This window comes from Mesitornis unicolor, unplaced genomic scaffold (genome assembly GCF_000695765.1).
Source record: "Mesitornis unicolor isolate BGI_N332 unplaced genomic scaffold, ASM69576v1 scaffold14623, whole genome shotgun sequence".
NCBI classification, from domain to species: Eukaryota; Metazoa; Chordata; class Aves; order Mesitornithiformes; family Mesitornithidae; genus Mesitornis; species Mesitornis unicolor.
The window spans coordinates 9,562-21,248 of NW_010176795.1; the positions used below are offsets into that span (position 1 = coordinate 9,562).

An 11,687-nucleotide genomic window follows, 5' to 3' on the forward strand; every position below is an offset into this window, starting at 1 on the left:
CTCTGTTCGGAGTTAAACGTGTTATCTTTAATAGTGGTGAAAGTTTACTTTAGATGTTCAAGGACTGGCTTCACTGTACTTTGCATTTGTGGATTATGTTACTAGGTCTGTGCAGTGCTCGTTCCTAACAAACGGCATCCACGAAGTCATGAAACTAAAAATCGAGGTTTTGGCTGTGGTAATATCGTGGTGGAAAGTTTAGTGTGAATTTCTGTCTGTTGGTTTGCGCAGTAAACCTGTTAACTGCAACCCAAGGCTTCTGCCCAGAACTACTTTGGTTTCGTGTTCTGCAAAACACTCGCATTTCATGTAGCTTGCAGTAGCTTTGCCTGCTCACCGAGTTTATTCCTTCCAGAGGTGATGGTGGTGATGATGACTGTTGTTTCCTCCTAACAGCTGTTTGTTCGGAGGCACCTGTGCATGAGGAGAAGTTTGTTCTATGGCCTCAGAGCTGGGCGCCAGGGAGGATGGCAGCTGCTCAGAGCTGGCAAAACCCCTTTATTTGCAGTACCTGGAGAAAGCTCTGCAGCTGGATCAGTTTTTGCGACAGACGTCTGCTATCTTTAACAGGAGTATATCCAGGTACCAAAACCTTTTCCTTCAGAAATACCAAGGAAAGACAAGCATTTTTATTGTATTGTTCCCAGCAACACCGCATTAAGAGTTTAATAGTGACTTGTACATTATAAACTCTTCTCTAAAAATTTTGCGCTGTGTTTCTTTTAGCTCACGCTGATAATTCAGGGTTTGGCCAGCCCAGGTACAAATTAGCATAATGTTTTAAAGCTCCTTTTTTAGAGCTGAGTGACCAAAACTGCCTTTGTCTGCAATAAGTAGGATGAACAAGCACTAAGTTGACTTTTCAGGGAGGTGGCCTGTAGCCATAAGTGAAATGCAAAGACTGTTGTCCGATGCAGAATTTGTATGTAAGTAAGTTGTAGCAATGAGAAGCGAGTCATCAAGGTACGTTTCTCTCTCCAAACAGTTTACATTTAATTTCATCAGTGTTTTGGAATTGTATAGTTACAAAACTGGTAACTGAACAAGTAATAGGTAACAGGTATATTTACAAGCATGTAAAAAGATCCACACACAGAGTAGGAAAAGTAGAGCTTTATATTTCTCACATGTACAGCAGTGCAGAGGATGACAATGTTGTGCTTTGGTTTGACTCGATAAGCTTCTTGCTTAGTTCATGCTTCTCAAATTAGATACTTAGTTAAAGTCTGGAGGTGCAGGGTGATAGCACAGCCAGGCTGGTCTGATGATTAACTACTGTGGAGGGGTTAACAGGAAATTATTAACAGCACTATTTCTAGTGTGTAAAATTACATATGAAGCTGTCTCGATTCTCAAAACTTTAGACAAATGGTTATATCTTAGAAAGTTGCATGGGCATCTCCTCTTTCAAATATTCTCCTTTCATTGTTACCATGTTATTACCTGTCTTCTCGCAGCGATGAGAGTGAAGATGGATTGGATGACAATCCTTTGTTGCCTCAGTCTGGGGATCCCCTGATGCAAGTCAAGGAAGAGCCTCCAAACTCTTTGCTTGGGGAGCCTTCTGGAGCAGGGAATTCTGGCATGCTGAACACACATTCCCTGAATGGAGTACTGCAGCCAGGTGGGCATGCACTGGGTTCAGTCCCTGTCTTCTCTGGGGTCAACTGGGAAAAGCATTATTTCCTAAGAACTTTATTTTTTCTCTAAACAGAGCCAAAGTCTGAAAAAGGGAGCTTGTATAACTTCTCCAAACTGAAGAAAAGCAGAAAGTGGCTGAAGGTAAGAATATTGGAAAGAAATGCAGCTATTACGAAATCTGTGAGTAGAGTTCCAGTCAGCACCCTCTAGACAGTGGTGAATGATTCTGTGTTGTCATCTGAAGCAGATCATGGTGTAGAAACATGTAAGCGAGCAGATGGCAACAGGAAAGTAAGCTGAGCACTGGTAAGAGCATTATCACAAATGACCACAAATAAAATTTCCGAATACGCTAAGTTTACAGTAAGTTTGTTTGTTCTCATCTCAAAAGTCCATTTAATTTTACTTTTCATGTACTACTGAGTGCTCAGAAAGCTGGACTAATGCGTTTTGAGAGTTGCCCTAAATCATGTGATACAATTTAATTGGTGCGAAATCTCACACTGAAAAGGAGACAAAAGGTAATGCAGAGATGTGGTAATATTTTGTGTTGCTGAAAAGAGGGCTTCACTTTAATTCTTTAGTCTTGTTCTATGTTGGATTGTTGTTTGGTGCACTGTTTTTGAGGTAACTACAGCTAGTGTCCCTTGCTAAGAAGAAAGGAATATGGTTTGTTTTGTTCGGTGCTTTGTTTTTTTACATTAAGAGAAAACACCAGAGCAAAAAATACATTCTACAGAGTCTTCTCATCTTGAAAATGGAAAGAAGGAAGTGTGTGTGACAGTTGATAATGAATATTGTATTAGATCTTGGGTAGAACAAAATAGAATTACAGTCTCTCTAGATTTGAGGCTTTAATTTCCATCATGTAGCAAAACAGACATTAGATATTTCAATTTGGATGAGCAGCAGCATTTCAGTTAAGTGTCATGGTGAGAAACTTTTTAAGTAATTTTAGTACACTGTCCAATTAAAATGAGCTATTGTGAAATACATTAAATGGACATTTGGGACTTGGCTGTAAATTTGTTTTTGAGATGAACTCAGTACAAGGTCCAAATAAGGATTGAAGGAGAGAGTGGAGTGGCGGCTTTATATGCCACCTTTGCATTTTCATTTTACTGTAGCCTTCTCTAGTTAGCAAAAACAGATTGCCAGGAGGTCAGACAAGAGCCAAACCTCCTGCAGCTGATGCAAGTGGAAGTGGTAGAATAGCAGGACAAACTACAAATGGAGTGGGAAAGCACCTGTGACCATACATCACAAAATGCCCCTACTGGTATCCTGGGTTTTCTCACTGCAGCTTTTCTGAGACCACAGACAAAGTGGATTCTAACATGACTGAACTGTCACCAACCTAACAGAAAAACTGCCTCCGCCCAGATCAGAAAATGTGTATTGGTTTCACTGCTACGCAGTACTGTATCTCAGAAAACTCTTTTTCATTTGAAGTGTTTCATATGGAAGACACTTTGTAAATACTAAGTCTTGTTATTGGGCCAGACCCGCAGCCCTCTATTAGGTAAAGGCTCAAGAGTGCTTTGCATAAATAAATAATTCAGTAGAAGGGCTTGCAATTGTTAAATTAATTTCCATTTATTCTTGTTAGAGTATCCTTCTGAGTGATGACTCCAGTGACACAGATTCACCAAGTGATGAGGATGGAGAGGAGGATGAAGAATTTTCTCTTTCAAGGGAGGAACTTCACAATATGCTGCGATTACACAAATATAAGAAACTGCATCAGAGTAAATATATTAAAGACAAAGAGGTAAAAATCCCGAATTTTTACATTGCCTTGATTTTTATTCTCTCCTTTAACTGTGTTATATTAACTGCTTTTAGATTTTCATCAAAAACCATAATATTTTGTGGACTGGAAAATATCCTTTTGTTTAGTAGACTAGAACAATCTGACATCAGTTTCAGACAAGGGTTATTTAATTAATTACAGACAGACTGAAAAGCTGTTGATGCCTTATGCTGAGTATCTGTCAATAATTTATGTAGCTATTACTGGCATATGTATATGTACCGGTGTGTATATCTATATGTAGCTTCCACAACACTCTGTCCCAGTAACTAGCACAAATACAGGGTGTTAGAATGCAGTATTTGGATAATATATGTCAAATATGTCAAATATGAGGTGCTGTAGGTAAAATTCTAATACAGGTAGTAGCTTCTGTTCAGGACTAAAATTGTATATTTAAACCTAAAGCAATATACTTGCATGATCACTGAGGCAAAGAGTAGTAAGGCAATGTTTACCTTCTCGAACGGGAGTTCCTGGTTTTTTTCCTTACTGTTTTCTGTCATTCTCTGGGGTTTTACCTGATGTTCCTTTTTTCTTTCTTACCTTTCTTTTTTATTTTGGATTTTCTTCTCATATTCTCTTCTTTTTTTCCTCCTTAAAAGAAAATAGTCTGCCACATTTCTGCATTTTTTTGATATTAGGCCGATTTCTATGACTCTTTTGATTCTAATAATATATTTCTTCAAATTACAATGGCTTTTGCAGAAATTATTTTCATTGCTGTTTTGAATTGCACAAGAAAGTAGTCTCAGATGAAGGATGTCATCCTATTCTGCTATCAGAGGATGTATCTGAAATTAAAACTTGTCTTCTTGCTTCATGCTCTTCTAAAACTTCTCCAGAAGAGTGAAGAGGTGTTTTCCCACCCTGGTCTTTGCTTCTGTCCTCTTCTTTCCTTTGTTTACTTGTTAAGTTCTAACCCAAGATTGTGTTAGCTTCTTGAAATATTGTACAATTGCACAAATACTCACATACCGAATTTTTATACAGGTCATAACTTTTGTTAGATTTTACACACATACTCATTTCCAGACTAGTAAGAATTAATAACCAAGATATTGTCGTATCAGCAGTACACAGTTATGAGTGGGGGAAACACATCTGCTCCAGGAAGTTTGGTTATGCTGATGCTCTCACCTTTCAGAAATCCTTTATTAGCTTAATAGTATGCTTTGGGTTTAAGTAGTTAATTTTGGACCTGTACTATCTTTGCTGGTTTATGCATAAACTGTATATAGTTCTTTAATATTAAAATTAGTTGAGTAATGTGTGGAACCTACTGACTTTTTTGGTAATTTTGGGGAAAAAAGTGAGGAGGCAACTATATTTTTACTTGACAATCTGAATATTCAAGTTGTTTATCCTTGTGGAAATCTTTGAAATGCTTTTTATTTAAACTCATCCTTTTACATCCTATGCAATGATAAAGTAGAACACATCGGTAACTTGGGAATGCAAACAAAACCAATAGGAGGTCCATGCTTGAACCACTTCATGTAATGTTCTGTCTTGCTGGGCAGCACCTGTATGGAAAAGAGAGAGCAGTATGTTTTGAAAGCATAAGCTTCACTTTGCTTCTTACTTAACTGGGTGGGCTTGGCTTCTTGTGTGGAGCTTGGAGACCATCTCTGGGAGCAGTGGTTTCACGTGGGACACTGTATGATCTTTGATAACAGTGCTGAATATGGAGAAGTGCATGTTTTCTGATACCCTATTTGTGATCAAGATCTGAACTTGGTTACTTGGTGTTTCTGTTATCTGCTATGTTTGTTTTCCATCACTGTGCTCATGTACGTCCACTTCAGTTGCAGCAGTATCAGTACTACAGTGCAGGACTGCTGTCTACACATGATCCTTACTACGAGCAGCAGCGCCACCTGCTAGGGCCCAAGAAAAAGAAGTTTAAAGAAGAGAAAAAATTAAAAGGTAAAGTCACTAACCTTGTGTTTTTAAATGGCTGCTGTGATTAAATTTCTTTCCTATGTTATTTCCTTTGAATAAACATGAACGTTCAAAACTTTTGGGTTTTGCATGGAAATACTCAGTTCTGTCAAAGAAAAAATCTTCAGAAAATAGTGTGCTTTATCTTCTGGCTGCTAGAAAGCTAGAGTGAAAACAAGGAGTGAGAACTGAGAGTTCATGGCTTTAGATCTTTTTGTGTACCTCTGAATCTAGAATGAGAGTGTTACGCAGTACGTGCTTTATTCATTGCTTCGGAATTCGTAATTATCATTGTGTATCATGGTCCATTTACTTGGAGTTTTTTGAAAACTTGATAGTTCCTTGAAAATGTAAGACCTTATCAGTACCTGCTGCAGTTATTCCTGAATATATAATTATAAGGAACAAGAAATGATAGGGAGAGTGTTTTCAGGAAATTAGAGGGAACTCAGAATTGATGTCCAATATGAGTTAAAATAGAATTACTTCTGTAACCTCTCAACTGGAGTTTCTCAGATGTGTGTTTGCCAGGAAGTACAGTTTCCTTTCTTGGCTGAGCTGGCAGCAGCTGTAAATCTGTAAGGAAGCAGGAAGAGAAGGCTATGAACTGTCAGTGTAAGGTGAATTCTCTCTAGTGCAAGTACTTAAGTTTGAGCCGTGTTTTAAGTGGACTATTTTGGGCTTACTTCCTTCCCATCTTTCTGCAAGTTCCTTTAACTGTATTTTTTTTTTCTCCATTGCATCCATCTTGCAGCATCCATGATTTTGCATACTTAACAAAGAATATTTTTAATACATGGTACTGGTATCCATTTTCTCTGAAAGCTGCTATCTGTAATGCATTATAACATGCCGAGCGCTTTCAACTGCTGAGAAGTTTGGTTTGAGACTTACCCTACCAGATGTTGATGTTGTTACCTTTAAATGTCTTAACTTTACGTGTATTCAAGTAGAATTTTACTACAAACCTAGAAATGTTACACCAGGTCCCAGGCATTTTAACTCCTAAGGCGTGTTTCCCTGAGTGGAAAAACTGCATTTCCACTCTATTGATTACAGGAAAATCTTTCCATTACAAAGTAACGAGGAAATATCTAATAAGATAAATGAATGGTACCAGAATTGGCAAACATGGATAAGTTTGGCTTTTATCTGGTTTCACACATAAATTAACTAGGATAGCTTACTCAGGAAAGACACCTAACTAAAATGTATCCCAAAAATAGAAGAAGGAATTTATTTTTTTGATCATTGTTACCATGCAGGCAAGTTGAAAAAAGTGAAGAAAAAGAGAAGGCGGGAGGAAGAACTCTCTTCGGAGGAGTCGCCACGTCGCCACCATCACCAGACCAAAGTTTTTGCCAAGTTTTCTCATGATACTCCACCACCTGGGTCCAAGAAAAAGCATTTGACTATTGAGCAACTTAATGCACGTCGGCGGAAAGTGTGGCTTAGCATTGTTAAAAAGGAGTTGCCAAAGGTAAGCTTGGCTTATGGCACTAGGTCAGTGATGACAGCAGGAAACTGAAATAGAAAATTAACTAAGTGAGGAGTTGACACTTGGAGAAACAGAGTGAAGAAGGACCTGATTTTTCTGGTGGTCATTAATGACCAAAGTGATGATCTGTAATCTGTAAGCAAAGTGCAGGAAACTGAACTAGAAAATTAACTAAGTGGGGAGTTGACACTGGAAAAACAGAGTGAGGAAGGACCTGATTTTTCTGGTGGTCATTAATGACCAAAGTGATGATCTGTAATCTGTAAGCAAAGTGCAGTTTGAATGTCATATCAGCGATGAGATCTAAGTGGATCATGCAGTGCTTTGCCACTGCTTTTGTTTGGCTTTCCAACCCTTTTCTATGAATAGTACAGTAAACTGCAGCAGCCACTCCTACTAATCTAGAGGATAGCAACATAGAGCAACCCGATATCTAGGTTTTACATGAGGTTCAGGAAAGGAGTGTGTCAATCATTGCAGCATGCGTGTTTTTTGAAACTTATTTCAGAAACAATCTAGGGAAAAGTAGCTGTGTCATTGTGACGAACTTCAGGCACATATGAAATAGAAAGCTGGATTCACTGTCATTAATTTTCTGAGATGTGCTCATAGTGAACTTTACAACCTACTTTTTGGAGTTCACAGTTAGCAGACTTTGCATTCTAGGAAGCTGAATATGAGTGATGGCTGCATCATTCTTTATGTGCAGTGGGATAGACCTTATTTTTTCAAAAGACTGATTTTTGGTTATGTGAAGACCACAGGATCTATATTAATTCTTAACACTTTGGGAAACAGTGGAAGTTTTTGTTGTTTACTTCAGTGATAACAGTGCAATAGGAGAACCTTGCTTTGCAGTACTAGCAATTAGAGAAATGATCCTGAAAATGGAGGATTATTACTATTTTACATGCTTCCTTCAGGAGTTGGAATACATTTACATATACTTTCAGTAATTAAGGATGAAAAGCTGTTTCAGTCAAAATAAACCTCATGGTAACCTGTACTGTGTCTCCATGACTGAAGTTGGTATGTATATCTGCTGAAGACTGGATAGTGACCTTTTAAAATACTGTGAAGCCATTACCTTTTAACTAATTTTAAGATGGTTTTCTTTTATAGGCATACAAACAAAAAGCCTCGGCCCGCAACCTTTTCCTAACCAACAGCAAAAAGGTAAGTATCGTTTAGCTTGGTACTGTTCCTTGTACTCTATTTAATAAGCAAATTGGAAGCTCTTTATGTTTCTTCTGTTTCTGACAGTACTGACTATACTAGCACAGCAGTACAGGAGAAAGCACTTTATAGAAGTAATTTGTCATTTAGTACAAAGCTTTCCATTTTTCAGATGTGTTATTCTAGCGTGTTTCATATGCAACAGATGAAACGAGCAACGTGATTTTTTTTCATGAGATCTTTCTGGCTTTCATACGATTTAGTTTGTACATTCTTAATGTACTGATCTTTGATACAATAAATTAATGACTTTGGTACACTTTGTGGCTTTTGAACTGCCCATCTTATCACTAGCTAGAATTTGCTGGTTTAAGCATTCTTGTTTAAATCAAAGGGCCTCTTGGAATATTAAATGTGTTCATTTACGTAAATATATATAGAAGCTGAGATTAAAAATACAAGTTTTCTGCTTAAATGATTGCAAAAGAAATGTAGCTCCTCATCAGAGTATTCTCTGAGAAGTGTCATTGTTTCTACCTAGAAGGCTTTACTTTAGGAACACTTGATAACAGCTTTCTGAGTGTTGTTCAAGTGTTATGTTCAAGTGTCTGATTCGTTTATATGGCTGATGAAAAGGTAATCAAGTATATGGCTGAGAATCATCAGAGAAGGATGATGTAGGAAATTTTCCATCCTGTATATACATTATCAAGAAAGGGAGCATTTTCTGTGTAAGGGATTCAGAATACAGGAGTTGCAGGTATATATTTAGGAAACTTGGCTGTATTTAAAGTCTCTCCTGTGATCCTCCTTAGCTAGCAGAGACTGGATTTCTTTGTGATGTCTGGGCAGATAACCCGTGATGATTGTATTTGTAGGTATCACAAATTGCCTTTAAGCAAGTGAGTGATGCAGCAGACTTGGAGGTTTTGAAATTCCACTTTTCCTTCCCTTTGTTTTTGTTTTGTTCAGTCATTTGAAATCTGTGTCTTAGAACTGTTGATGTGCAAATTTCAGTGGAGGAAAAAAACCTCTCACTAACATCAAACCCAGTGATTTTGACCATTATGGCAATGGCATTAATTTCTTATATTAAAAAGAAAAATTACGTTGTATTATGCCTCTTCATGAGATGGTAGGAAAATTGGAGGATACTCCCCCACTTCTTGGTGTATTAACGTGAGGGGGATTGTGTTCCACCAATACTGCTATTGCAGCAGCCTTATTAAAACAGCGAGAAGAGAACCACAGAAGTGTTCAGAATAGGTGAGCCAGAGTTGCAGGTGGGCCTTGAACTCTGATCTCCTGAGTCCCTTTCAAGGACCTACCCACCAGATCAGTCCCTTAAGTTCCGTGCTGAAATGCTGAAACTGTCTTTAAGTTTTGTCATCTCCACAATGTCAGGAGGTTTTTGAAAGCTCACATTCTCTCATGACATCAGAAGCATTACTGCTGAGTAAAGTATCATGGGCTTTTCTCTTCTAAAGGATCTGACTTGGTTATAATTAAATTTGGTGGTGTTTATTGCTGGCTTTCTTTAAAATCTGCCCATTTTACCACAGTTTCCTAAACTTTATTTCTCTCTAGCTTGCCCATCAGTGCATGAGGGAGGTACGTCGAGCTGCTCTCCAGGCCCAGAAAAATTGTAAGGAAACTCTACCGCGGGCACGTCGTCTTACCAAGGAGATGCTTCTCTATTGGAAAAAGTACGAGAAGGTGGAAAAAGAACATCGCAAACGGGCTGAGAAGGAGGCTCTGGAGCAACGCAAGCTGGATGAGGAAATGAGAGAGGTACAGCAAAACCACAGATTGCTGATAATTAATCTGTTGAGGAGACTGGACAATTTGAGGCCATGAAATTACATTATTTCTTCTGTTTCAGCGAGATTCCATGTATTTCTTCTCGTATCTCAAAATTCTTTATATAATTCTTTTAGTGTTATCTAGAGGTGATTAAAAAAGCCTTAAAAGAGCTTAAATTCTTTACAAGTGTAAGGGAGGAAGGGATTAGAGAAGCAGTGCACGTCTCGCGTACAGTGTTGGTAAGGGCCAACCTTTTGTGATGGTGTGTACATCATTCTGGGTCCAGAAGTCAAGCCACCTTTTCACTTACATTGCATTTCCTTTTTTCTCCCTCCTTTTTTTCCCCCTGATGTAAACTGATACTGTAGTTTATATATGGGGCACAGAATTTTTGTGACTCCTTTTTTTGTTGGCCAAGTGACAGCTCCATGGACTCCCTTACAGAATAATAGGAGTTGAATTTAAGAAAAGGCTTCCTTGCCAAAGCTCTCTAGTGGATTTATGGTTGTTAACTTTTGTGCACAGTGATGAGCTATTCTAATCTTTAGAATACCTTTTGTTTAGTTTTATGCTGAAATTATTATTTATTTATGATGTTCCCCTCATTCTTGCAAATTCATAAGCATTTTGTGAAGGTTTCAGCTGACTTAGATTAATAGACAACTTCTAACTATAGCATTTTTTAACCAGAACCTAAGAATTAACAGTTTCTGCAGTGTCTTGCTGAACCCCGAAAAATTGTCTCAGCTGTTTTACCTAGTGATGTATTCTACCATAATTGTCTTTGTTAGTAAATAACAGAACGCTGGAGTTAGGTTGTCATGAGAGTGGGGGTTTTTTTAACTGATTTTTAATTTAGACTACTAAAATCCTGTTTATTTTTGTTAATCTTTTAATTTTTCTTTGTAAACAAAACTTTTAGACTTTCTTTTATTAGATTGTTGTGTTCTTTGCCATGATTACTGAATTTAAGAGAACTTTTCATTTACAAGAGTTTTATATTTTAATATAGATGTTTATGATGGTAGTGTTCTAGCATTTTGCTATCACAGTGATGTGCATAACATAATCTAGATATAGTTGTTGATATCTTTTACTAGATTAAATCTTTTTTCTTTAATGGTAATTTAAATATTAAACTTGGGTTTTTTTCCCCCTTCATCTGTTTCTTGTAAATGCTCTTAGGCTAAGAGACAGCAGCGAAAACTTAACTTCCTAATCACACAGACTGAATTATATGCCCATTTTATGAGTCGTAAACGAGATATTGGACATGATGGAATACAGGAGGAAATCCTACGCAAACTGGAAGACAGCTCTACCCAAAGGCAAATTGATATCGGTGGAGGAGTGGTGGTCAACATCACCCAAGAAGATTATGGTAAGTAATTCAGCTATAATACTTCCCATGCACTCTTGTGAAGTTTATTGTACTGTGCATGTTATCATGCAAGCTTACAATTTCAAGCACAAAGTCCTTCTGTGTACGAAGCGCTACTGTAATTACTGGAATTTATCCGTGTGTTAATTTGGATGGTTTCTGCTTCAGACCTCTAACGTGGAGGTGTTGTTTTCAGATAGTAACTATTACAAGGCCCAAGCTCTGAAGAATGCTGAGGATGCTTACCAGATTCATCAGGCCAGGGTATGTATTTTTTTAATCTATGAAGTAGAAAAGAAAGTAGAGTTAATTGGTAGAGGGCACAGAACCAGGACCTTTCATAGCAGCCAAGTATGTTTGTTTTGTCCAGAGTAATTGGTAGAGGGCACAGAACCAGGATCTTTCATAGCAGCCAAGTATGTTTGTTTTGT

The 11,687-nt window shown here is 37.8% G+C and overlaps 1 protein-coding gene across 1 annotated transcript; it reads left to right on the forward strand.

Moving 5' to 3' along the window:
- Window positions 1-395: 395 nt before the first annotated feature.
- On the forward strand, window positions 396-11,520 carry LOC104538589 (DNA helicase INO80-like; the record flags this gene model as incomplete). The annotated part of the gene is made up of 10 exons (XM_010181843.1): window positions 396-582; window positions 1,458-1,624; window positions 1,715-1,782; window positions 3,251-3,412; window positions 5,263-5,383; window positions 6,664-6,878; window positions 8,019-8,072; window positions 9,660-9,863; window positions 11,061-11,256; window positions 11,453-11,520. Coding segments are annotated over exons 1-10 (1,398 nt in total), but the record flags the coding sequence as incomplete, so codon positions are not given.
- Between the last annotated feature and the right edge of the window lie 167 nt (window positions 11,521-11,687).